Source organism: Aplysia californica, unplaced genomic scaffold, assembly GCF_000002075.1.
Source record: "Aplysia californica isolate F4 #8 unplaced genomic scaffold, AplCal3.0 scaffold00026, whole genome shotgun sequence".
In the NCBI taxonomy this organism is placed as follows: Eukaryota; Metazoa; Mollusca; class Gastropoda; order Aplysiida; family Aplysiidae; genus Aplysia; species Aplysia californica.
Window position 1 is genome coordinate 1345385 of NW_004797296.1, and position 27775 is coordinate 1373159.

At 36.3% G+C, this 27775-nt stretch overlaps 2 protein-coding genes across 2 annotated transcripts in view; one reads left to right on the plus strand and one right to left on the minus strand.

Annotated features, from left to right (window-relative positions):
- Positions 1-8328, minus strand: part of LOC101859539 (adenylate kinase 9) — a gene marked incomplete in the record, with an annotated part of 54190 nt that extends 45862 nt beyond the window's left edge. The window contains 11 exon segments of the mRNA XM_013089691.1: positions 38-279; positions 904-978; positions 1595-1723; positions 2458-2529; positions 2792-2899; positions 3560-3672; positions 4712-4861; positions 5820-5940; positions 6287-6450; positions 6861-6936; positions 8245-8328. Of these exon segments, the coding sequence (XP_012945145.1) occupies positions 38-279; positions 904-978; positions 1595-1723; positions 2458-2529; positions 2792-2899; positions 3560-3672; positions 4712-4861; positions 5820-5940; positions 6287-6450; positions 6861-6906 (1220 nt within the window).
- Positions 8329-8954: 626 nt separating this feature from the next.
- Positions 8955-27561, plus strand: LOC101851389 (homogentisate 1,2-dioxygenase). The gene is made up of 16 exons (XM_005091136.3): positions 8955-9127; positions 13536-13607; positions 14342-14430; positions 14808-14913; positions 15937-15987; positions 16841-16932; positions 17432-17466; positions 17746-17825; positions 18449-18548; positions 21028-21149; positions 22202-22306; positions 22869-22995; positions 23475-23527; positions 24320-24448; positions 25455-25572; positions 26714-27561. Exons 1-16 carry the CDS (start codon positions 9110-9112, stop codon positions 26746-26748), a joined length of 1332 nt encoding a protein of 443 aa, XP_005091193.1. The 5' UTR covers positions 8955-9109; the 3' UTR covers positions 26749-27561.
- The last annotated feature ends 214 nt before the right edge of the window (positions 27562-27775 follow it).

Here is a 27775-nt window from a genome sequence, read left to right on the forward strand (position 1 = left end):
CAATGATGCTCAAGATGATAATGGTCACTGAGCTCACCTAACACAAAACTCTGGTTTCCCCGGCAGTATGTTCCCCTCGTAGAGGGCGACGGGACAGTGGCGCAGCCAGCGACTTCTCCTCCACCTGTAGCGCGGGGCCACCATCTGCTTGGGACCAAAGCTACGCAGGAGTTCTTCTGTCTCCATGTCCTCTGGCATTTCTTCCTCCTCAGGATCGTTCAGGCGAGTGACCACAGCCGCGGGTCGCAAAACAAATGTCAGGAGCTTCTGCATTAGTTGCTGCAACAATAAAAAGATAATTTTCAAGATTCCCTCGGTGTTAGGAAGATCTCTTTTGTATTACTACTCCATTCCAGTTCTTTATCAATCATTTGTTAGTTTGAGTAAAGAGATACATATCAACACAACAACAATTATCATTTAATGCAAGGGAAAAGCAAGACAGACAAGCAGAAACCAAAGAGGTATAGTAAAAAAAACCCCAAACAATCTGCTTTTAATCATTTGAGTACTCAGACATTGAAATGTGATGAAGGAATATACATACATTGACTACTATATGTTTAGACAGTACTACAACATATCAGGAGAAGAGTCAAAGAGAATTATGTACATGAAAAATAGGAAGCCATGGAACAATATTGAGAGACTAGCCCAGGTTAGGAAAATGTGGAAAGTGTTCGTGGCCTATACCCTGATGCAAGGTGAGGATAACACTGATGATGATGTGGAGTTTAAAGAAATAATCAAATTATTTTGATGAATAGATCCTGAGAAAGCTACAAGCTCATCTTCCAAGTTAAGACGTCGGCGGGCCAGATGAACTGACCTCAAGGGCCAGATCCGGCCCTCGGGTCATAGTTTCGTGACCTCCATGTTCAGACAGTACTACAATGGACTAACCTTGAATAAAGTGAGAACAGTTTGATTTCCGTCCATCTCAATCAAATACTGTTGGTCGTGATCAGCCATGTAGTCCTGAGAGAGAAGAGAATAATTTCACCTGTAGTTTTTAAAAAGTGCATGTGTTTGTGTGTGTTTGTGTGTGTGTGTGTGTGTGTGTGTGTGTGCGTGTATTTGTGTGTGTGTATGTGCGTGTGTGCGTGTATTTGTGTGTGTGTATGTGCGTGTGTGTGTGCGCGTGTATGTGTGTGCGTGCGTGTATTTGTGTGTGTGTATGTGCGTGTGTATGTGCATGTGTGTGTGCGCGTGTATGTGTGTGTGTGTGTGTGTGTGTGTGTGTGTGTGTGTGTGTGAGTATTATTTTCCATTCTAGAGACCATTACTTATGATATACTTCTAGATGTGGTTCACATGAATCTCCCAATTCGGACATCAAAAACTTCCAATTCGTTGATAAAATTCATTTCTTCTGATGGTTCTAAAAATTGCTTCGAAAACATGAAAAATAGTTTACTCATGGCAAAAGGGACATGATTCAATATAAGATAAAATACAAACCTTTCTATCTGATACTCGTTTCCCTTGGTTTCTTTTCAGATATCACAAAGAACTTTACATTTAATGCAGTCATGAGTCAGGTTTTTCGAGTCAAAGTGTTGATTAAGACACAATAAAATAAAGAGGCACAAACCTCCAAAATCCTCAACATGTTCGTCTTGTACTTGCTCAGATTTTCCTCAACTTGTTGTGGAAGATCCTCAGGTCTTTTGACCAAACGTTCCAAAACTTCCACAGGCAGTTCAATGATTGGTTCTTCGTCCTGGCGGGATGATATTGATGATTTATTGAAAAATAGAAATATGATTTCAGGTACAAAAAAATAATAAATGAAAAAGACCATAACATCTTATAGAATAGATGCCAAGCACACTGAGTGACTAATTTTCTCAAAGAAATTTTGTAGACTGTAGACATGTACATATATCATAATATGTTTTATGTACCCACATGTTCTTTAGTTTAAAAAATGTGATATCTTTATTTATGAAAGTAATGTGCATTAAGAATTTTTTTAAAAAGGAAATGCTCAGCATATATAAGCTATTTATTATTATTATTTTAATTACGTTTAAAGGTATAAAAATTACACATGAAAAAGAGCCAAACACCTCATAACTTCACCACCCTATAAACTATAAACAAATTCTTTCCCATAAACTTAACATATGAAAAACTTTCTTCATGCACCTCAAACCCAACCATTGACACAAACATGCTGCAATCACCAACATCAAGCAACTGTCTTTTTTTTCGAAATAAGATATCATCTTTTATTGCAAGAAAGTCTATAAATTGAGCGATCACCAAACTAAATATCTACAAAACTAACACAAAACTGGAAATAAGAAAGTCTAGAGATCAGCCTAGAAATGCATTCCTGGGCCTCTAAAAATAAAACACAATTGTTCAAGGACATAATAATACGTTTTAATGATTTCAACAGTCGGTCTTGGAAAGACTTAACAATAAAACATGTAAACAAAAGCAACAAACCTCTGGAGGCTCTTCCTCATCCTCTACCTCTTCTTCTTCATCCTCATCTTCATCTTCTTTCTCTGGTGAAGGCTAAAGATCAAGGGAAAAATATAAAGGTCAGGATAATAGTGCGAGAATGTGTCACCAAAAACATGACTAATTGTCAAAGAACAACTTTTCTATTGCTCATTCTCATCCTGAAGTAGCTGAAAATTGGAACTTTTCGGCAGAATACTTTCTATAAGGCTTTCATTTTTGTTCTCTTATAAAATCATGGGGAGTGAACATCATTCAGAAAAATCTTTCAACATAGGTGTATTCTTAGAAAATGCCAATACTTGTACACACTCACCGGGGGCACAGGTTTGTCTGGCGCGTAGATGTCTCGGGTGTACAGATCCAGGGTCTGAGGATCAAGCTTCTGACCAAGTCTCCGGCGCTCAATGTCTTTGTCGGGAATCTGTAAAATGATTGTAAATGATTTTAATGACTACAAACACTTTACATCCCAGCTGTTTCGATTTTGATTATATAAGAGGCTGGCTGCTTTGATCATGCTTGTCAGGACAAACCCAGGCTGAATGAGAAATGCAGCTACTCGACAAAATAACTCCCCCACTTGAGAACTGAATTCATGTCTTCTGCGTGTAACAACAAAGAACCTAACTATTTCACTGCAGACGCTGGTCCTGTCAAATGGATTATGCACATACAATCACTAATTTGGAAAGCTAAAATGCACCTCATTTAATTGGTGAGTAATAAAAAACTAAAGTTTCTCATTTTTCTTGTGACAGTGATGATATGAAGTATGTTTAAAGTTTACAACCTCAAGCTAAATTACTAAAAATGATGCCAGCAAAAATATAAGGAAATTTCAAAATAGAATGTAGTGCAGTGTCAAAAGTAAAAATTGTTTTTTATTATTATTATCTATATCGTCACCGTTGCAAGAAAATTGAATAACTCTCATTTTTAATCACTTACCTTGAAAAGCCAGTTTGAACTAATTGTTATTATTTTTTTTTTTGCGGTAGTGATGATATATGTATCACATAGAGAAATATGTTATAACTAGCTGGGCCCCCTTTCAATGAAATGAGTGATGTAATCCACCCACCCTCAAGTTGATGACAAAGTCTGGCTTGAGTTTCCAACTTTTGATAAGCTCCAGCTGGTCTTTGATAGACATCAGTTCCTCTGACAGGCATGGGAAGTCATCCATGATGTACCCTGGTCACAGAACAAAAGACAGATACATCGTTAGCTCTTCGTACATCACAACCATCACACCTCTCTGTGTCCCGCTCCTGCAAGAAATAGCTGCATCTCCAGTGCACTCTCCATGGTGACCCTGGATATGTGCACTAGGTCAAATCCATTCAAAGTGCAAGGGGTTGGAAATGAGGTGCAAATTTACTTTTATCCATTAGTTTTGAGAGAAGGAGAAAAACAAAAGCCACAAGGAGATACAATAATAACAATAATTAGTAAATTTATATCGCACCCACACCCTAATTAGGCTCTGGGCACTTTACACCAACAGCAACTTCAGTTGATCATACAGACATGAGAGCATACCTGACCATACTTTAACTTCACCCTTCTGTACACTAAACACATCCCTCATGTCAGCATACAATAGTATAAATCTATTATTCGATCCACGGTGCTCAAGGTGCACGCTTCCTGTATGGCTCAGGACTCAATTAGTTGATACCATTCTTCTCGCTATACAGTCTCAATATTCATGCTTGTTTGAATGTTCTATCTGTTGTACATAGTAGGTACACAAATGATGTTGAACCCTGAGAGAGCTCTGGGATATAAACAGAACACTGTCCCACCAAGAGGAGTTATAAATACCACACTGGTAAGGTGATACTGTATGCCCCAATTTAACTTCCAAAGAGGGTGGCAATTCTTTTCAATGTTCACTCTGGCTTCTGTCCTCTCAGTAGACTTCATACAAATCACTAGACTACCAAGGGTTCACTCTAACAAAACATAAATCCCAAAACCTCAATAGAGCGAGGCCAGCTTTTAAAATTATCTATAAATCTATATTGTAAGTTGTTGCTTTTATACTCAAACAAAAACAAAAACAAAAACAAGCCAAACAAATGCGTATTTCTTTTTTAACGCTTGGTAAAGTAACAAAGTGATTATCATCATTCTTTCGTAGATGAAGCAGAATGGTCATCTAACAGAGAATAAAATGAATGATACAGAAAATACAACAATAATCTCATCATTAGTTTCATCTCCTCACCATGGTGTGCTACTTCTGGAGAATTAACTTTGTCCTCAATCATTTTCAGCACCATGTCATCAGGAATGGCTTCTCCACGACGCAAAATCTCCGCACACTTGAGGCCCATTTCTGTTTGAAGTTCCATGTTCTGAAGTATGATGTCCGTGGCTGGTGACGAACATTTTTGCATTAAAAGATTCTAACATATAAAGAAACTGATTTCAAGTATTACAGTTTTAGGCCTACCTATAAATTTAATTCAGATTACTACAGATTGAAGAGCATACCCAACCTTCTCGTGTCTTACATTCTTTTCCTCTAATAGCACTGACTATGGTGACTGCTAAAGAAGAGAAGTATAGGTTAGAGGGCTTTTTCAATTACAAGAGGGAGCAACAGGAATTCCTGAGCATTTAAGAGACTGATTGCCAAAGTTCTAGCCCCTGCCAAAGAAATTTATATCATTTAAGAAGTGGGGTGCTTTTAAACCTTCATGGGATGAAAAGGATGCAGCATTCCAGAGGAAAAATAAAAACAACAGAATTCCCCAAATAAGAATCAAACTTATTTCTTTTACTTCCAACAGGATGGAGCACAACCATGACATCAAAAATGTTGGTGAGCATTAAAAACTTTGATAGAAAAGGCATGAATAAATTTCTGAAGCACAGGATATTAAACATTATCCAAGATTTTGATAAAACTTTATTTTTCAAAATATTGAAGAGGTCATCTTGCAGTTTTTTCTTATTCATGAGAGAGAAAAGAAATTTCGTTCATTTGCTATAGAAAGAGTAAGCACTAATCAAATCAACTAAAAACAAAAAACTTTATTGAATCACATATTTTTCATGCTGTCTGCCAGGAATTTTTAAAAAAAGAGCATTGATGAGAAGGATATTCATTATGAAATTTTTAAGGGAACATTTTCTCGTTTGAGTATTTGTTGATAGCAGCATAAAAGAAACTAAACCTACTCTGTAAACAATCATGACAACAGGAGACCCACAACATCTTAAATAAAGTTATAAACATGACTTCACATGAACACGAAACAAAAATACATCAAATTTTTGCTCTTGGTGAGAGGAAGACACTGTAAAGAACCTTTGACTTCTGTGCTTACAATTGATGAGCTGACATTTCCATTCTGCTGCAAAACGTCTGGCAAGTGTGGTTTTCCCAACTCCAGGTTTCCCAAGTAACAGAAAACAGGTGGGTTTCGAATACAGGAAGCGCATTTCCGTCTGCAAGGAAACAATATTCACAATAACTAAATATGAGATGAAAAGAATTAATAGAATTAATTTTGTAAAGCATTTTTAAGCAGCTGATTAGTGGGGTGCTAACTTGTCTATTAAAAATATTAAATTGATGAATTTCTCAATCCCTCTTCTTTTTCAATTCCTTTTTTTTTCCTTTACACTCTCCGAGCAAATCCCTAAAATCACATGTATTAATTGCCTTGACTGGATAAACCAATAATTTTCATTTAAATAATGACTCTATCAAAAAACTTATCATGTAAACATGGGACTTGAGAAAACATAATATAAATATTTAAGACATTTAGAAAGAATTATTTTCTTCCACCTCATCTTCACTGTATGGGTCTTGGTTGAGACTGCGGACAAGCTCAGCTACATCCTGCACAGATTTTGCGCATTTCTCATCATCAATGCTCACAGCACGAAGACTGGGTTGTACAGGGTCACCAGCACCATCCCCAGCAGCCTGCTCTGGCTCACCATTTTCTCCTAAGTTTGAAAGGGGAAAAAACACCTTTTAAATGCTTTTGACTAATGAAAACTTAAAAGATGCAAATGAAAAACAAAGAAAACGAAAAAACCTACAAACTTTCAAAATGGGATTCTGAATTTTGCAAAATCAGTCTTGTACTATACTATAGATGTCTCTCAGGTTATTAAATTTAATTATATTGCATCATGAAAAATTGGTATGAAAGATAAGGAAAACTACAAAACACATGCATACCTCTTACAAAACAGATTATATTTATTTTCATAACCGTCACCTAGATCAGACAAGCCTTATGCCTATAAAAGAGCTACTCTAAGAATGACAACAAAACACAGATATACAGCACTGCATAAACATTATTGGCAATAAAAACCAGGAAATACTGGCACAAAATTAAAATACTTACTCGATGGATCGCCAGAGGGCTGAACAGACGATGGATCTTCATCCATTTTAACGAGTTGCCTTTTTAATTCAGTTCTCTGTCAACAAGAAATATAAAAGAACATTAGTCGAACCAAGTCTCTATCTTATAAATCGCCACTCTACATCTCATTCTCTGTAGCTAAAATGGGGGAAAAAAATTACCTGGATGTTGTTGTCTTAACTTAAAAGTCATCTATCTAATAAGTACACAACCAAAATACAAAATGCATATCTTATAAAATTCAGATGAACATATTTTTACATGATGAAGTTTATACATTTTCTTTTTAGAAATTCTATTATAAAGTTATTAAAAAGGCCACATGCAGGGCCAATTTAATTTAAGGGTCAAGTTCTTGGAAAGAATAGGAAATCATTATATTGAATAGTATAATACTGAAATAGTAAATTCTTAACCCTATCCGTACGCCCTGGGGTCATTTTGTACCCCAGGGGTTGTATTTCACATTTTAGAATATCTCTAGCACGAAAATCTCTTTGAAACTTTCAGTATTTAAAAAAAAAATCCTTTTGACAGACTGCTATGCAAAGAGTACGGATCGGATTAACGAGTAAATTTCTCTTTGGAAAGTGGTAGCAGTACAGATTTCCCCACGTCCTATCGATACGATAGTAAAACACGACGTACAGATAGGGTATAAGAAATTAAGAGCCTAGATTGATCATACATACAAAGATCTTTCCCTGAGACCAATGCATTATGACTGTTAAAAGTGATCACTTATTTTTAATAATATATATCAGAGACCCTATTCTATATATTTTGTATTCCGAGGATAGCCTTTCAATTTCAATAGTCTTTTCCTGACTCTTCACCTTCGACCCAAGTCTAATCATCAAAAGCTTTATTTGCACTCCTGCCATCAATTCCACAGCAGACTTCATATGATATAGTCTAGAGTCTCTATCTTTTTAAAGGTGAAGTCACACGCTTTTTTACACCATAACACGATGATGATCGAACTGAAAACTCGACAAGGAAGGATCTGTAATCTGTACTTTACTTTGCTGATGAAATTTGAAAAGGTTATGCAATTATAATACCTTATCTAAAATGGAATGATCAAACACTACGATAAGTGTTGCAAATCAAACTTGCAAAAGTCGCTGTCATCCGTGGCTGACATACTGACAAGTAACTTAGATCTGGTAAGAGTAGGTAAAGGCAGGTTCTGCTAAGGCTAAAGTGCTAAAGTTGCTATCAAAAACAAATCAAGACATTCAAGAATCGCACTTGTATTAAGAAGAAGGCCTAGAACCGGTTCTCTAATCACATACAAAGTGCATCCTGCTAAATTCATTTCTAATGTAAATATATCAAACTAAATAAAAGGTATACAAACCGAAATACATTATCCAAAAGGGCACAGCTCTCTGTCTGAACACACAGTTCAGATCCCTTTCAGGGCGCTTATTTAGATTGTCGCTAAGGAAGTTATTGATGGCAAGCAAGGACCGCGGAAAATGAAACGGCTATTAGTATGTCAGCGGTCAACGTTCAATGCAGAGAATTATTCTCCGAAAGATAATTTAAAAAAAATTAAATGTTCCATTGTATTAATATTTTTTACACCTATTCCTCCATTTCAAATATCAACTTATATCTAATTTGGACAGTCGTCTTTTTCAGGCTTCCAAAAACTGTGCCGCTTGTAAAAGAGTGCATTTCTTGATAGAAATTATCAAGAAACATTTTTCAAAAAAATTATTATCAGTTTGGCAGAATATCCTATGAGTAAAACGGGATTTGAAACACATTTTATAACAATATTGTGAAAAAAATGCTAATAGGCTGTTTAGAATAATTATTTGCAGATTTTTAATCTCCTTAATCAAACCAAATGTATGTACGGAGCCACCCTACTGCACTTGTCCCACAAGATGTGAACAAAAATCGCTGAAAACGCTAAACGGGTTATTTTGCTTCAGTCCCACTTTTTTAAAAACATTATCCCCCTCCCCTTCAGATGATGCATATCTCTGGTTATTTACTGACAAATTCATTTAGTAAATTATTCAAATAGAAATGGATTTTTAAAAAGCCCAAACAAACATCACACACTTGCCGCAAAACAAAACCAAAACATTGAGCGGAAGTACGTGCACCACCAGTGCAAGTCCCATTTCTGTGGGACACGAGCGAAGAAACGTCAAAGTGTTGTCGAGTCAGTCCGACGGTCGGTGACGAGGGCGAGATAAACTTCAGAAATGGCTGCTGAGCTCAAGGTTAGCGTTGAAAAAAAAGTTTTCTTTTTCAGTAGTATTTTTAATATAGTATCTTATTATTATTTGCATCGTTTCTATGATTACAAATATAATAATTAAACGAATAAAAGTCTGATGTTTGAGTCGTGGACTAAACAGACGGTGCATGATGACACTGCATGCTGAGTGTTGTTATTGCTGATGTGTGGTTCGATAATCGTGGAGAAGAAGAAAACAAGTATATCTAGACTTTATATTGTCATTGTCTTTTAGTTTTTCGTGATAGCTGTTATCACTTATCACGTAGGCCTAATCATTGCAAACGCGTGTAAAGATATTTTTAAATTCATTCTCTCAGAGCAAACTTGATGTCTTTCACCCCTAAGTCCTTGACCCTTAGACTTCGCGCTTGGGGGTGTGCCGCGTTGCTGAAATTTCATTGGCTTGTTATTAGAACACACCTCCAGTGTATGATCACACTAGCATAACATGATGTGCTTGTCCTTCAGATTTTGAGGTCAGCTAGTTTATTATGCCACGGAGCCCTATGTTTCACCCCCTTTCCCCCTCTCATTCTCATAGGCACACTATTTTCTTCTCGTTTTTTCCCCATTGGAACATTTAGAATCTAGATCTTGTCTGATTAACCTAAGCCAAGCTGGCCCTTGCCCTGCCGTGTCCAGTTGCCCGTTTGATTTAAAATAAAAATAAAAGAAGAAAAAAAAATCTCAGTCAAAATTAAGGCGTTGGCTGAGGTCTTCCTAAATTTTATTAAAACGTATATTTAGCATATTAAAATTGCTATAAGTTATACGTTAGATCATACAGTCTGGGGAGTGGGGAATGCCTAGGACTATTATGCAAGCTGTTTGATAGCTAGCCTGTCTGCCAGAATTTAAAATGTCACAAACCCTGAAATCATTTTTTTTCCAGGGGAGAGAAAACACGAGCTCATTCTTTTAACTTCATTAGACTTCAAAATTGATGCAATAATAAGAAAATATTATATAAAGGCATTGTCCATTGGTTGAGATAAATTACCATCTCTTGAAAAGATGTTTTTGTAATGTGAAGATTAGACTGTTCATTATTTCCTTTTTAAGCTGATAAAATTTACAAATATAAGCCATACTTATTTGACTTACTACTGTGGTTTACTTTGCCAAAAGCGTGGTTTGCTAGATTACAAATCGGTACAGCTTATGATCACAACTTAAAAACTTTCATAGAGAATAAAATTTATAGTTTGCAGACCTTTAAAAGATAGAACATAAATGATAATATTAGCACTTTACAAGAATTTAAATAAAGAAGTTTTAGTAGAGGTTTTAAGTATTACAGAAATCGTCAATCTGCGCTCTTGATAATTTTTTTAGTTCATGATGTAAAAAAAGTACCCTAATGACTACATATATATATTTATATTCTTGTTAATGATTCGAACTGGAAATTATATAATAATACGTAGATCTTTGTATTATAGTGTGCATTTTTAGCATTTTATTACTTTGAAAAGTACCGTCTTATTTCACCTTCCCATTTAAAACCTCTTTTCTGATGGAAGCGCTCATGTAAAGTCTCGCGTTTATTCATCACGCACACACACGTACGCACAATCAAATACATTCCTTTATAAAAAGCATTGGTCGTCAGCTGATTTCAACTCCTGAATATTTTTTTATTTTCGTGATAGATCTTATCTTTGCAAGTATTGTGCAGGGGTAACAGTGCTTGATGACTCATGGCTTCATGATTTTGTCAGACTGTTGTCCTTTTGTCTCAGACAGTCCTTGCACTGAATGTCCCCTTGTGAGGAATAACGGACTGCTTGTATGTCAACCACTTAACCCGCCTGGTTGAATGTTTGAGTAGAATTCGCTTGTACTCATGAATATTTTCTGAAAAAAGGATGGTCTGGGTATTTGACTTTAATTGGTTGAAGGGCTTTGACGCACCAGTCTGACAACATTAACAGAAGGTATATGTGTTTTAGAGTGTATATTTGAGGGATCATTCAATGACGCTGTAAACGCTATTCGACTGCCCTTCAGTGCGTCTCTGTTGGATACTTCTGTTCAATTGTGATGTTGAGCTCACAAGTTAGGGCTGAGATCCCTCTGGCAGGTGTAGTGTTTTTAATTTAGGAACGGCATTCATCACTCTGCAGTATTATTTTGCCATAAATATTGGCAAGGGATCGTGCATATATAGTCTATGATGCAAGATCACAATTCATCAGAAGTCAATCGACCTTCCCCCTCATGCCAGACATAACAGTCCACATCCTACGCTGTAATTATTGTAAGTTGTGCACAGCCAGCTAGCTTTCTTCTACAGTACTAGCACAGGCCATGAGCAGGGTACACAACAAATTAAGACACATTGAAGATTCATGCAGATGATGCCTACTCTGTAGGCCTATATGCACGATGCTTCCTTTGTTTGGGTCTCGGGCCTGTATTTTTGTCCATTTCTTTCTCGTGTCTCCTTGCTATCTTTATGAACTACGTACCAGCTTCCTCCAACATATTTGTCATGAAAGTTTTTTTGGTCTTGTTAATTATAAACGTCTTTCAATTTTGATTACAAAGGTTAAATTAAAACCCATCATTGAAGACATTGTTGTAGATGAGACTGATCTTCAAAATAATGTAGCGGTGAACCGGTTATCTTTCCATTTTATCTGTTTTCTTTGACAAGCTGAATGCCCATATACGCCATATAATAGTGCATCATAAATTCCCCTTCTCCTGATCAGCTTCAGAATCTTCTTCAACAGTCTTGAGAAAACAATGAATTATTACCCTCTTGCTGCATTCAGAAGGGCCACATGTGTGCATATTTTTCGTTACATCTAAGAAAATTGTAAATATTATGTCTATAAGACATAGAACTTTGTCTGGGCGGGCAGGTTTGGAAAGACCAGTCTCCACCACCCTGTGTGGCCATGCGGGTTGTTATATAAAGCAATCATAAATTATGCAGCCCAGGAGAGCATGGCTATAGCTAGGCTATTTTACATTGGCACTTGTGATTTGATAGCCATTTAGAATTTATGATTCGACAAGATATTTCTCTGCACATGCAGCCAAAAGGGCCTACCATAGATTGAAAAACTGCTATATTTTTTTTTTGTGGAAAATGTTTGGCTTGTGATGTTTTAACAGCTGGTGACGATAAATGGTTTAGTCTAAATGTAGACATTATGAAGGATAATTTTAAAAATCAATGACGCTTTACTGATGTATAGTTCCAGATACTGCAATTATATAGTACTTTATTTAGGCTGTAGAGAATCTTGTATGGCCATTAACTTCAGATACTCATGTTTTCATGTTTTAAAAGGATACTATGTATCTGGATTACATAAACTGCTTTGGGAGACTGGGTAGCTTCAGAAAGTTGTACTAAAGTACTTGTTTAGGCCTACATGGTGGCAAATGATTTAAAAAATATTATTGAACTATAACAGTGTCACAGGGCTTGGTTAGAGTCTTGACCCTTACATTAATAATAAATCTTAAATTCTGAAGCACCCTTTGATATTTTAAATCATGTCTCAATCTAGTCTAGTGAAATAAGGCGTTAGACCTGTGTGATTTAAAAAGGTTGTGTGTTCAGTTCGAGACCCCAAAAGTAAGATGTTGTTTACTTCAAAATGTGTACTTGGCAAAGTAGATATTCATGTATAATTGAAAGCAGTGTATGTGCGTTATAGAGCTTGACAGTATTTTTAGCTTTGGGGACAGAGATAGTAGTTGTAATAATTGAAATGAGCCTGAATTATTTGGTGAAGTCATCCAGCCTTCCGAGTTGTTGACACGAGACCTTTCAGCAGTGTTCATTTTCGTCCCCAGCATATATATTATTATCCAATTCCTCTGAGGGGGAAAAGGACTTAACAAATAATAGAGCAAAGATTAACAAAATCAAAAGGGCTCAAATCAAAGTCTTCTATTTTGATTATGTATTTTGAGTTTTGTGTCAAAATGACCCTCTCTGGTCTTGTGCATTTAATGAGCTCCCTTGAGTTGACTGCTAGTACTCCCCTACAAGCTGAAGCATGCTTTGGATGTGAGTACAGCACTTCATGGACCAGTACTTGATTTGTTAGGTGATTACCATATTCTTCTTGATAAAGTTGTTATAATATTCTATGGTGTGCAATAAACTGGATTAAAAGTTTTGCTTATCACAGCAAGGAATGTTAATATTGGAGTTTCCCTTAGCTTCAAATGTACTTCTGAATTAGGATACTTGATAGATATTATATCATTTATGTGATGTATGAGACTTTCATGATTCATGAGTAATCAGTGGCTCAATGTTTTAGAGCCAAACTTAAATGGTTAGGGTTTACTTTCTGGAAGGCATTGCTATACTAGTCTATATGAGTATCATAAAGTAAACACTTTTTTCACCTTTGCAGTACATGTCTGGTTTTGACAATGAATTTGCCACTGAAGACCCCAGATGTCCTGGAGCCTTGCCAGAGGGCCAGGTGAGTGTTTCATGTAATCATAATAAGAGAATATAATTCATGATTTCCAAGTCAAAGAATAATGATTGTGTTGTTAGTCATAGTTGTTCTAACAGGTGTCACACTGTCACGCTCTCTTCTTTATTTATATGGGTGTCCACTCCACTACTGCTTTCCTGATGTGTTTATTTTTCTCACAGATCATATCACAATGTATTTATTTTGTGTAATATAATATTGTATATAGGTTCCCCTTGGTTAAACTGCCGTTGAATTGATGAGAGTGAAGTGTTTCATATAGAGTTAAATGGTCCAACTTAATGATTATTTTTTTTCTTTTTACTCTTTCTCTTGTATGATCAATCTTTTGGTGTAGGCTACTTCTTTGACTGCCTGTCTTCTAACACAGTCATTATCGCTGTCTTGAGCATTGTGTTGGATTTTGCATTTTTTACAATCTGAATTTATGTAAAGCTTACGAGATATATTTTATTTTGTCCAAAAGCAAATTTTCGGGTATTTCTCCTTTGAAGAAGAAAAATAATAACAAGTTGTATCCGTGGCAAAAAATGAATGATCAGTCGTTTATGGTACGTAGTTGGGTTTTTTTTCCTTGATCTTCCTCTCCATAACCACTGAATACATGTTTTGAAGTTTTGTCATTTGTTTGTAAAGGCAGAGGAGGGAATGGGTTGGGGTATTTGATATGCTTTGTTAATACATAAAGGATGTTGACTACCTATTCCTTTCTACAGAACAATCCACAAAAATGTGCTTATGGACTTTATGCTGAGCAGCTATCAGGTTCTGCATTTACAGCCATGAGGCATGAGAACAAAAGAACGTAAGTCACTAAAAGTATCATAAAGCCTCCACTTCTGGTCAATATCATTTACAGCAAGATATATATTGCACTTTAGATAGGTTTTTCTTTTTTTCTTCATTTGTGTATTTGTGTATTATATTTTGCATTGTCAACCTCCCCACCCCCCACCAAAAATAAAAAAGTGTCCATGCAAGAAACAGTGTGCACAGCTGTTGCCCTTATCCTCTTTTAAAAAAAATTATTTCTGATATTTTGCCTGCCCTCGTAATCCATTTTCACACAGGTATAGCCCTCCTTCTTTTTCTTACAAAAGGACAGCATGGTATACTAAATTGTATTGAGTATACTTGTATGAAAAATAACTAATCTTTGTTTCTTTCTTTTTTTCTTCACAGATGGCTTTACAGGATTCGACCCTCTGTCATTCACAAACCATTCAAGAAGATCGACAATGGTTTGTTGACTCATGACTGGGACACTGTGGAGCCAAACCCAAATCAGGTTTTTGTTGTTCCTAAAGTGAAGAGTTTGGTCTTTTAATGTTTTGAATTGTCTGGAGCACGTTTCAAAAATAAATTTATAAATTACCTGTGGGTGGTTGATGATTTCTCTGGTGTGGTTTCCTCCTTCCTTCTTATCAAACATCTATCGTCCTTACCTTTCTTCCCTTTTTTGTTGTGTTTGTTACTCCCTTGTAATACCTCTAATCTTCTGCACTTATATGACCTAGTTGTCTTGCATGTACCATGACAGTCTTATTAAAACAAAAACTAAATTATCTTTTCTAAGCCCTTAAATGTATTTCATATTGTTTGTGATGATTGAAATTTAAGAGAGGAGTTTCGTTTCTCTTTACCAAATGATCCAGTCACACTAACTTCTTTTATCCCTCACCAATGGTAAGCTGCATTGGAGATTTTAAACTTTAATCAAGATGATATGGAAGAGTGAGGCAAAAGTGTTGTAAACATTCAGGAGTCTTATTAGAACAAAATCTAACTATCATACCACACTCTGTTTAGTACATGTTACATTCTTGATTTAATGGTCAGGTTGTTGTTTTTTTTGCTCTGGTGGGCAGGGTCAAAACAATTCACCTTCTAAAGGATCCAAATTGTGTAAATTTGGAAGTGAAATTTCGATGATTGTTAACATTTTTGAGAAAATGATATTGGTTCCTGGAATAGAGCCAGTTATTGGACTTACAAAAAAAACCTTTCTCATAGTCAATGCAACTTGCCTTCTCAAGGATCCAATTTGTGTAGATTGGGTAGTGAAATTTCTATAATCATTAACATAGTTGAGAAAATGGTGTTGGTTCCTTGTAGTCAGAGCCAGTTTTTAAGACTTTTATGAACATCCTTTCTCGTAGTCTCGCAGTCTCAGCAGTTTCCTCTAGACTTGAACCAGTTCAGACTTTGCGCCAATCCTGTAAATTATCATAGAAAATTAAATTTCATTTGTTTCTGTTTTAATGCTTGAAAAAAATTGATAGATGTTTATTTGATCCTATTTTGCTTACAGTTGAGATGGAATCCCTTTGACTTCCCCAAGAAAAAGCAGGATTTCGTTGAGGTGAGGATTGTTGAAGTTGCCTTGTTCTACTATTAAATTTAATTCTGTTCATTCTGTAATATGAACAAATATGAGGATAATTTCTCAGCAACAATTATAAATATTTTAATAATGACTTTTAGGAAATATTTTAAAATCCTGATATATTAGTTGGATGAAAATATGGTGTTTGTTCCTTTTAAAGACAGTTTTTGGACTGATGATCAATTTTTCAAAGATTCCTTCGATTTTGTGTATAACATTTCCACTTTTTTAAGGTTGCTTTGCTATTCATTAATGTTGTCTGTTTATTTTTCTTTCTTAACCATTTCATCATTTGTTCCATGAGCAAAATTGTGTCTTCAAGACAGTTCATAATCACTGACAACATTTTCTTTGTTGTTAAGGTGTAGTGTGTGAGTGTGGAAACTAGCATTTATTACAGTTTGATATACGAATAACTTGAATACAAATTTCCAGGTGTTAAATATGTCAATGTTTTTTCCTGATATTCAGATATTTTCTTGTGCTTTTGTTTTGTATTTTGCTATTTGTGTGTGTTTGTGGGGGGGGGGGTGGGGTGGTAATGATTATAAAGTCATCTTATCAAAAGAAATTTGCTGCCTATTTCCACGTTGTGGTCAGGATCAGGTGTGCTTGTTAACTCAGCTGCTAACATGCTGGAGACAGCATAAATGACTGGTTTAAATTAAACATGGGTCGTTCTTGAAAGTTGGGTTTTGTAGTGGGGGTTCGATGCTCTTCATTACTCGGTCTTTTCCTGTGGGCATTAAATTAAGATACCTTACCTCATGAATAATCTTACAGTGTTGAAAGGGGCAGTTAAGTCATTAACTTTGTCTTTGCTTGTCAGGGTCTTGCCACAATTTGTGGTGCTGGAGACCCAAAAGCCCGCAGTGGCATTGCAATCTACATCTACACTTGCAACAAACCTATGGAAAATAAGTGAGTGCCAGTATGGTTGAATTTACTTGACAGGGTGTCTTAATCTAGTAGTGAGGGTATAGGAGTTACAATGGTTGAATCCTGGGTTTTATGACCAGCTAATCCGGGTACAATATTTTGGCTTTGGGAACTATTCAGCCAAGAAACTGAAGAATCATTCAAGGTCTAAAGTATATCTGGCATAAGAACAAAAACTGTATTATGTATTTAGTTAATGTTTGTAGGCTGTGGACTAGATACTGAAAGTGAGACAGATTTAGAGAGCAAAATTATTTGGTAAGCATATTTACAAAAATAAACTAAGACATTTGTTATGGGAGGAGTAGTTGTTGGTTTTTTTTTTGGGGGGGGTTTGTGTGTGTGTTTTTTTTGGTAGATAAATTATGAATGGTGCACTTAATAGAATTGTTTATTGGGGGGGGGGGTGTTAATTTTTTCCAGGGTTTGGAGTTTGGAGTACTCATTCCTTTTATTTAATTCCTTCTTTTTTGTTCTTCAGGTGCCTGTACAACTCGGATGGCGATTTTTTGATTGGTGAGTTTCATTGATGTAATTGCAGTCATGCAGACTTGAATTGTAGCAGATATAGTATACTCTGCGGTGTAAAGAAATGGATGACTATTTGCAACGTAATGTCACAAATTTGGTTTTAATAAAATAAAAATCTTCATATAATGTCTTGCTATTGACAAGATGTTTGTCTTTACTCTCTAAAAGAAAGAATGTTTATTGACAGTGTTTTTCTGATTAATGAACCGAGTCATTCTCTGCTCCTGACGTAAAGTAATTTATTTTTTTCGCTTCCCATTTCAGTTCCACAAGAAGGGACTCTGTTCATCACAACAGAAATGGGAAAAATGAATGTTGCACCCAATGAAATTTGTGTTATACAGGTGAGAATATTATTTCATGGTGATATATAATTCCCTTTAATTCTATAACGGGGTCAGAGGAGGAGGAGGGAAGCAGAAGAGGAAAATCTAATTGTTGTACATGTTCTTTACTCTTTTCCTACAACTTTATAGGTGGGGAGCTCCATAAATAATTTTTTTTTTTTAAAGAGACTTGGTCTTGTTATTTTTATTTCAGAAAGAGTACTTGAATATTTAGTTACTGATAACCAACTCTCGACTGTCAAAGTGGCACTGAAAACAAATTAAGCTATGAATTTCGTGTTGGTAGTTCCACACTCATGTGCTCAAAATGAGACATCCAATCTTTGTTTTGATAACAAAAAGTAAGCTTGCTTTCCTGTCTTTATGCCTTTCCAATCGGTAATGACAGTCTTAAGTGTGATATTCATGTAGAACTTACAGTGTTCACAAAGTTTGATGGAAGTTTTAGAATTAAGGAAAACAAATTGTCATCTTATTTGCCCCTCAAGAAGTTAATGTTCTGCTAAGCTCAGCATTTTGTGATCTTCATTGAACATAAATTGAAGATTAATCTATCTTGTTGTTGTTTTTTGTGTGTGTTCTTATTCATTGATTGGAAATGTCTTCATCTTGTGTGTCAGCGAGGCATCCGATTCAGCATTGACGTGAAGGGCAACTCAAGGGGCTACGTCCTGGAAGTGTTCTCTGACCATTTTGTTCTCCCATCGCTTGGACCCATTGGTAGGCCCTTTGTTTTCTGAAACAGACTAGTTTGGGTTTGAGGTTTTTTTGTGTGTGTGAGTGGGGGAGAGGGGGGGGGGGGGTGAGGGTCTTGTTGGCACCTCTTGCAGTTGAATGTTTTGTGTTTGTTTGTGATTTCTTGGGGATTTTTCTAGGGTTTGGGGAAGTTGGGAGGGAGTGGGGGGTGGTAGTGAAAGTTTGTCTGATGATTTCACAGTAGTAATGTCGTGGTATTTTGATTAAGTGATAAAACTCTTTTTGGGATATTATAAATACCAGGTCAAGTTTTTATTTTTCAGTTATGCGTTTTTATTTTTCAGTTATGGCTGGATTTCTGCTCTTTCTCTATACTATTATTTTTATGGATTTTCTCTTGATGTTTTAGGTTTTGTCTCAAAAAATGCTTTTTTGAAACCATAGATCCACTCCAGTGGCCAAGTGATTAGTGGGCACAGTTTCGAAAATAATGTCAAGCAATGGTGGTCACACTGCACTCACTTACTTGAGCAAGTAAAGTTAAAAACTAAGGTCATGCACCACAACGACAAACACTGCATGCTACTGTTTCATTTTGTAATGTCATATCATTGACTTGTTTGCTTGACATCTTTTTAAAAAAAACCTTTTTACTTCGATCAAACAGTTATCTTCTATCTGCTCAGGAAAAGTATGAGTATGATGAATTAATGTTCAAGCTTTTGTGTCTATAGCCACCAATACACAGAGCTGGTTGTAACGGAGTACAAGTACTCCGGTACTTGTACTTACGTTACAATTTTCGGTACTTTTACTGTACTCCGGTACATTTTGAGAACCAGTACTTTTACTGTACTCCGATACTTTTTATAAAAGTACTTTTGAGCATTTTTAAAGTACATTTTGAGTACTTTTGAAGCTTAATGAAAGAATAAGTGCCGGCATTTCTGGTCATAATTTACGGAACAAACACCTGGGCGGGCACAGCCGATCAACCAAGAGTTAAAAGCAGAGATTAAAGAACTGCCTGTAGCGTCAAAGATAAGCCACTCTCGTGAATGTTTTTCTCTATTCCCGAATTTGCGAGAGAGCTTGAATTCTAATTGGTGTGGTCACGTCGTAATGGTACGTAACGACAAAGGCGGGGGGGACTCAATCAGAGATGGAAGGCTACAATTTTTGGACAGGTAAAGGGGAGGGGCAACTGGATAAACGTAGATAAAGATCTCGAGACGATATGCTAATGAGAGAACGGTATAATATTGTGGCATGCCTCATGCCACCATGCTACTGTGATTGGTCATCACCTTCTTTTTAAGGTTGATCACTCTTTGCTCGCCATATGTCATAAACCTACCCAGGGGTCACGTCAATTCATGGGTCACTGTAGATTCTTCCTTGGCTTCGTCGGCTAAGATCCCGTATTTCCCTTGCTCCCGAGCACTGGAATCTTAGGCGGAGACTACTATAGTAGAGAATTTTTGGTTAAACAACACTTACTGGACTCTAGGAAATTACATGTAGGCCTATTTTGGTTTGCCGTGGGTGCCGTGGACTACACAGTGTGACCAAAATCTGTCTTACCACTATTATAATCAATTGAAACTGAAACTGAGTTCTCAATGTATATCAATCTAACAATTTTTTAGGCTACCTAAATTTCTTTTTTTCCTTTTTTGTGGTTTGTGCTTAAGGCTACCTTGATTCCTTGAGGATTCGTTAATGAAGAATTCAATGCATTCTTTTTTTGCTGGCCATTTTCAACAATTTTATATTTTCTTAAGAGCAACTTTGTCTTTACATTTTCCAATTTGGATACTTTTCCTACTTTCCGACCTCTAGTACTGACTTACATTTGATCACATCGTCTTGCACAAAAAAGTTTTATTCATAATATCACTTACTCACTAGTTGCGTCTGTTTGTTTGCTGGGGTTTTTTTTTTCAATTTCACGGACCATTTCCACCTACGTTCAGTGCGTATATTCAAATGCTTTATATACTGTTTACATTATTAGTAATAAATGGCTGAATTTGTCAAATATACTAGATATGTTATTCAATATGATGTTTTGCCTTAGCACTGAAGTGTTTTAGCATATTAGCAGAAAGTACTTAAATGTACTCATAAGTACTTTTTTAAAAAGTACTTGTACTCAAATACATTTTACAGGAAAGTACTTTTACTGTACTTAAGTACATATTTTAGATTGTACTTAAATTTGTACTTAAATACATTTGAAAAAGTACTTCAACAGCTCTGCCAATACACCCCTTAGAAACCATTTCATTCGTGATCTAACAATCAAGAATGATTATAATATTGCTATGGATATGAAAATGTGTAACGAGTAACTCTGTTTGTATGTTTGTATTTACTTTACAGGGTGAGTAAAAAAATGTTTGAGTTTCTCTCTTTAAAAAAACCCCACCTTTTTTTGTGATAGAGACCCTGCATAATTTTACTGTCAATGCCTTTAAAATGATTTCACGTCTTCTTGCAGGTGCCAACGGGTTGGCCAATCCCCGGGACTTCTTGTCGCCGGTGGCTTGGTATGAGGATCGGGAAGTTAGAGAGTATACGGTCATCAGCAAGTACCATGGTCATTTGTTTTCTGCCACTCAGGTTAGAATGTGCAGCATTGTGGAGAATTTCCTTTGCCATCAATTATACTGTGTTAGCTAATAAATATTTCTCTATTGTTGAGGTTGCAAGAAAAATTTGTAACTCTAAAGTTGTTTGCTAGCATTGTAAAGGGGGGTTCAAAGGGATTTATTCTTCTTCCTTGTGGCAACAATGAGTCAGCATGATTTAGAACTATACATTCCATTTTTTAAAAAGATTTGGAGACAGAAATAACTGAACTGACTGAAGTGTGGTATGTCACATGATTTCTGAAGTTCTCGCTAACAACATTTACAGTAATATGCAAGCTTACCCCAGTCCCATCTCTCTCACTTGTTTGGGCCTGGATGAACCTTATCTTGCAATCATTTTAATCAATATCACATGTATATATATGAAATGAAGCAAAGTGTAAGACATCTGAAAAATGGATGTCACTAATTTACTGTGCACTATTTTTATTTGAAACCTGAGGTGTTTTTTAAATATTTTTTTAAGAGTATTATTTTCTCTGTAAAATCAGTTCAATAGAAATGATGTAAAATACGTTGAAAGTATGACAAGCTATTTAAAAAATCTTTGTATTTAGCTGACAGGGGAAGGAAGAAATGTTACTTTTGAGAATTGCACCAACAAAATTGAGTATTTTGCCCATCAGGGTACATCTAGTGCTATTTATTGAGTGGATTTAGGTCTGTTAAATTTTGTATTTGGAAATAGGGAAGGGGATTTTACATGTTGGTTCTGATATCGATGGTGATGTTGGCCTACACATGCCAGTTAAGCAGGAGAAAGATGGTGCAGTTACAGAGAAGAAAAGAGAGTTGAAATAAATCTATTCCATGCTCCACAAAATCTCTGTTAAAGGCATTACAAGAATTATCTTTAATTTTATTTTTATTTTGTTGTTGTTGTTAAGGTTTCTAAATAAACTTTATACTTATCCTGAGCATCACTCATATTTTTAGCAGGGTATACAGGATGGTTTACTGTATTTGTAATGCAGTCTGATTGGTAATACTGTAATTCCTTAATATTTTTTTTACCCTCAGGGTCATTCTCCTTTTGATGTGGCAGCCTGGCATGGCAACTATGCTCCGTACAAGTATGACCTCAGCAAGTTTATGGTCATCAACTGTGTTGCCTTTGATCATGCGGTAAGTTTTGGCACCAGTTTCCATGACTGGAAATAGGACAAGACTTTTCTTTGTGTTTACAAGACTTTTATACCTGCAAATTCAATAAGACCTTTTGGACAACAGTCTACTTTGAAATATTCATTATTTAGTTTTTTCATAATTATAAAGCACTTCTTTACTATAAAAACAGATCCACTCTTCACCTCATCAATAACTCAATTTCAAGATTTCCACTAGTCGTTTGACAATGACGTTTTCAAAAAGAAAAGGATTTTTTGCTTTGAATTGAATGCCTCATTGAGTGGAGAAGAGGGTGAAAAAAAAAAAAATGGAAACATGACCCTTTCTGTGGAATACGCCGATGCACACCCCTGCTTTTCTTTACACAAAATGAGTATGTGTTGGCATAACGATGCTATAACTTACAAAATAGAGACTGTTAAGATAAACAAATGAAATATCACTCTTATTGATCCTTGCTGCGAAGTTTGGCGTATCATTTTGCGAATACATTTACGGTTCCTTCAACTGTTAATTATACTCTTCAGAAGGTGATTTTTACTATGAACTTGTCCCCCAGGACCCCTCTATCTTCACGGTGCTGACGTGTCCTTCTTTGAAGCCCGGTGTGGCCACGGCGGACTTCGTCATCTTCCCACCAAGATGGTCTGTGCAGGAGAACACCTTCCGACCTCCCTACTATCACAGTGAGACTATTTCCTTGTTTTGTGGTGATTGGGGGGAGGGGGGTTGTGACTTCTCTGGTCTGGTCTTTTCGTTTGTCTTCTTTTTCAGGTTAACAATTATTGTTGGGGGGGGGGGGTGGTGCCAATGGTAGGTCCTACATTTTCCCTTTCACTGAATCTTGTTCTGTGTGTCTGTCTTGGTTTTCCACAAAGTAACCATTGGATTAATCTATTTCTCTTTACTCAAGGAAGCAATTGTTGTTATTATTCTCACTCTTCAAGGCTGTGTGGCAGGTAATATATATAATAATATGTGTCATGCTGGCTCAGAGTCAGCAACTAGTTTGGGATGATATCTGCCCTTGTTGAAAATGTTTTTCTTTTCAGTGTATCTGAAGAATTTTGCAATGAAATAGGTGGATTTGGCCACTCTACAATGGACGAAATCAGAACTGTATAAATGGAATTTATTTTTCATTTATTTTTTCTTTTGTCTTCAGGAAACTGTATGAGCGAGTTCATGGGTCTGATCTATGGAAATTATGAAGCCAAGGTCAGTTATTTTACTCATTTTAGTCATAAGGCTACGAAATTTAGTTTCTTACTTACATGCCAAGTCCAATGAAAGGGGTCGCATTTGCTGGGGTACATGGTGTAGGCAGTTTTCTGTTGATCGGAACGTAAAACATTAATCATGAGAGTTTATTCCATTCTTTGGATTTATGTCACATGCATGTTTATGACTAGGATGATAGAACAGTAGGCAGGTTGTCGAAACTGCCCAGATGGCTTCGTATATAAGACCACCAACCATACAAAAGGCCACTTCGATTTCCTCCCTTGCACTATTTCCATATAATAACCCAACTTGAGACAACAACAATCTGTCCAACATGGCTGTGGCCACGACAGTGTATCAACCAATGGCCCCAAAAACCTGCCCAGGATTTCCTTGTAAATCTGTCATAATCATAACCCGACACATTGCCATGAATTATATTCGGCCCCTGACAGTGTGAACGAGCTGTCATAATCCATTCAGCTGTTGTTATTGTTGTTGTCCTACGAATTAACTAATCTCTGACCAGCACATTGTGAAGGTGAGGTTTCTGGTCCCTCCCACTGTTTACCCAAGTTGACCGATCAGTAACACTTTAATGGGCCTACTTATGGCAGTCCTAAGCCTGCGACCGCCTCCTGTTTGGACCTTAGAGAATGGTTTGTTTTCTACATGTTGATCAGTTCTGCCAAGATGGCCGCTAGAAATTCTCCTAGACCATGGATGGCCATCTTACACAATTTTGACTGTAGTTACTAAAGCCAGATTTGTGTTTTCTGTCACCAGGAGGACGGCTTCAAGCCTGGGGGTGGCAGTCTGCACAGCATGATGACGCCACACGGGCCAGACTACGACTGCTTTGAAAAGGCTTCAAATGCTGAACTAGGACCTCAGAAAATTGCTGAGGGAACTATGGTTTGTGTTTCATTTTTTTTATTGCCTATCAATAGTTTAGTGAAAGACGGGTGTCTTTTGTTTAGAAATGTTGCAATTGATTGCTGTACATCTGAATGAGTTGGGGTTTTGTGTATATATGGTTGGCAGTATGATTTGAAGACGCTCATGCACCTGCGTTTTCATGCTTATTGTTTTTATGTATTTCATTTTTAAGTAAGTGAATAGACTTACTTTATGTTTATGTTATTGTGTAAACAAAAAGTTTTTTAATGTTGTCAAATATATGGTTGGACGTCAAATGAGATTTATTTGATGTATGGCGATGAATATGAATAAGGTGACAAGGTTTTTATACAATCCTATCTTGTTTTGATTGACTTATAACAGTATAGACCCACTGTTTTAAAGCAATATATTTATCTATAAAAATGTGTTATGATTTGAATTAGTGATTCTACCAGTGTCTGTGGTGTAATTGTTGGATTCTTTGCTTGTGCACGCAGAAAATTTTTCAGTCTGTGGGCGGGGAAGTTTTTAAAAATAAAAAACTTGTTTGTTGCTGCAACTTCCCAGTTCCTCCATTGCATTTTTTACAATATGATGACATTTTGTAAGACCTCCACCTGTCAAAGACAACCACTTTTCTCCTCAACCATACACATGACACACATACACACACAGTGGGTGGTTGGTGGGTGCTCTGGTATAGTTTGCCCCTTCTTTCCTATCAAACATCAATCATCCTTATCTCCCCCTTCTTCTTTTTTTATGTTTGTTACTCTCTTGTAACACCTCTAATCTTCTGGTGGTTCTATGACCTTGTGCAGTTGCAAGCACCGTACAACCTCTACTAATTGCAAACATACATACACACACACACACACACACACACAAGCATGCGTGCATGAACTCACACTCAGACACACACGCACACACACACACTCACACACACACACACACACACACACACACACATAGTCCTTCCGTTATTTAATATTGTTTTTCTTTCATCTGCATCCCTCAGGCCTTTATGTTTGAGTCATCATTCAGCATGGCAGTCACCGAGTGGGCCAACAACACCAAGGTGGACAGCAACTACTTCCAGTGCTGGCAGCCTCTCAAGAAGCATTTCAACCCCAAGGGTAAGAGTCTGGGGTTCTTTCTTTTCGTTTTTTCTTTTCGTTTTTTTCTTTTTTTTTTTTTGTAGCCCTAACATTTTCAATGCTATCTATGTATGTTTGGCTTTATTTCATTTCACGAGCAGATTGCAAATGTCTAAAAGTAAAGTAAAATTATAACTTGCCACTTTTGATTTCCCTGTTTCTAAAGTTAGTTTACACTAGCATACATAAACAACATATGTTTATCGACATAACACCATATCACACCCATACGCATAGTCTTGCAAACAATTTAATGCTGGTCACCACAACAAAGCCCTGTTTGTTTAGTTAGTATTATTGTGTCTTCCTCTAGGATACACCCCAGTGATCATCTACCTGAATTTCATGTTTTCAACTTATATCTTTAGCCAGTGGTTGGCAAGTGCTCTGGTGGGGTTTTCTCCTTCTTTCCCGTCAAACACCCGTCATCCTGATCTCTCTTCCTTCTTATTTGTATTTGTTACTCTTTTGTAACACCTCTTATCTGTGGCATTTATACTGTCGACTCCTCTTGTGTTGATCTTTTTCTCAGGTCTCAGCACCTCTTCTTCTTATACTTATAAGTCCCAATGAATTAGTTGAACTTCGGATGAGTTGATCTTTTTTTCACTTACCCGCTGACATGAACTTCTCCGCCGTCAACTGTATGACCCTGTTGTGTTGTGAGTGCTGTAAAACTTTTAATAAAACTAATATACATCTTCCTGTTCAGGTTTTTCTTTCATGGACCTATGGTTTGTTAGATTCTTTGTGCTCATGGACCTGCATTTTCATGCTTATTGGGGCTCCAGTGGCCAATTGAGTAGTCAGTTTTGACTCAAGCAATGTCAAGCAAGTGTCGGTGACACGGGGATCAGATGGGTGGTCACTGGAGTGTGTCCTTGAGCAAGACACGACAACCCTAGCTCAAATTACAGGGCGCTGCACAGTGGCGTCCGACAGTGGCATTGTTTGTAAACTGTTCTGTATTTGTGTAATAGTGTGTATTTATGTATGTATGTATTTATGTATGTATGTATTTATGTATGTATGTTTGCCATTGTAAAACAAAGTGCCCTTCTGAGACAAATAAAAGTGTAATTTATTATTATTTATTTGACTTTCTTTTTTTATTCCTCAGATAGCGCCAAGGATGACAAGGAAAAGAAGAAGTAAATGTTTTCCCCTGGCAAGCTGCAGACAGCAAACAGCCTTGTCTCAAGCCTCTTCTCAATGTTTGTGAAAGATTTTCTTTTGTTTATTTTTTTCCCATGTTGGAGAACGTTCTTGAGGACATATTTTTTTCTTGTCTTTTTTCCTAATGACTTACCTGCTTAAGACTTTTGTGTGCTGTATGGAAATCCTCTAGATAATTCCTTCTTATTGCCATGCTTAGTGTTGTTTTTAAGTATTTACACCAGAATGTTCGGTCAATAATCCAGGAGATGAGATTCCATATCATGGCCGTCACAAGAAAAATGATTAACTTTAATGGTTCCTACTCTCTCTTTCAAGCTGATTATTAACAAAGTTACACATTTTTCTTGCAACTGCATCGATATATGGTTTACATTGTGTTTAGGTTTTTATGTCCACAAAAGCTTCATGGGGCAGCTATTTTCTCATGAATATTTATGTTATACATCATCCCATATTTCTGTTAAACATTCGCCTATCACTTATGTTGCAATTCTCACTGTGAAGCAACAAAGCATAACTCAGGTTGATGTCAACTCTTGCGTGTCTCTGTGAATGGAATTTCCTTTTTGGGGGATGCAGCTCTGTTAATCTTGTGGTTATAGAACTGATTTTTGTTGTTGTTAAAACGAAGTTTTTGTGATTATTTACTGACTGTACTGTAACTTTCTTTTTTGTGTTACCTGGATTGTAGAAATATTTGTCCATGTGTATTGTGCTAGTCACGAAAAGTGTGTCAATTTTAATTTTTCTGATTTCAATTTTTTTACTTATTACCACACAGCTTTAACTAAAAACAATGGGAAAAAGTCCAAAAAGTTTTTCTTCTTAAAGTTAGACAGTTTCTTTAATATATGAACAAGAGAAGTGCCTTATCAGAAAATTATTATACTAATATCCTTGCAGTATGTGGACAATGATATTGCTGTTAATCTCAAATTGTTTGTTATGTCTTCCATTATGTGAGTGCCGCCTTTTTTGGGGTTTTAAATGACATCCTTAAGGT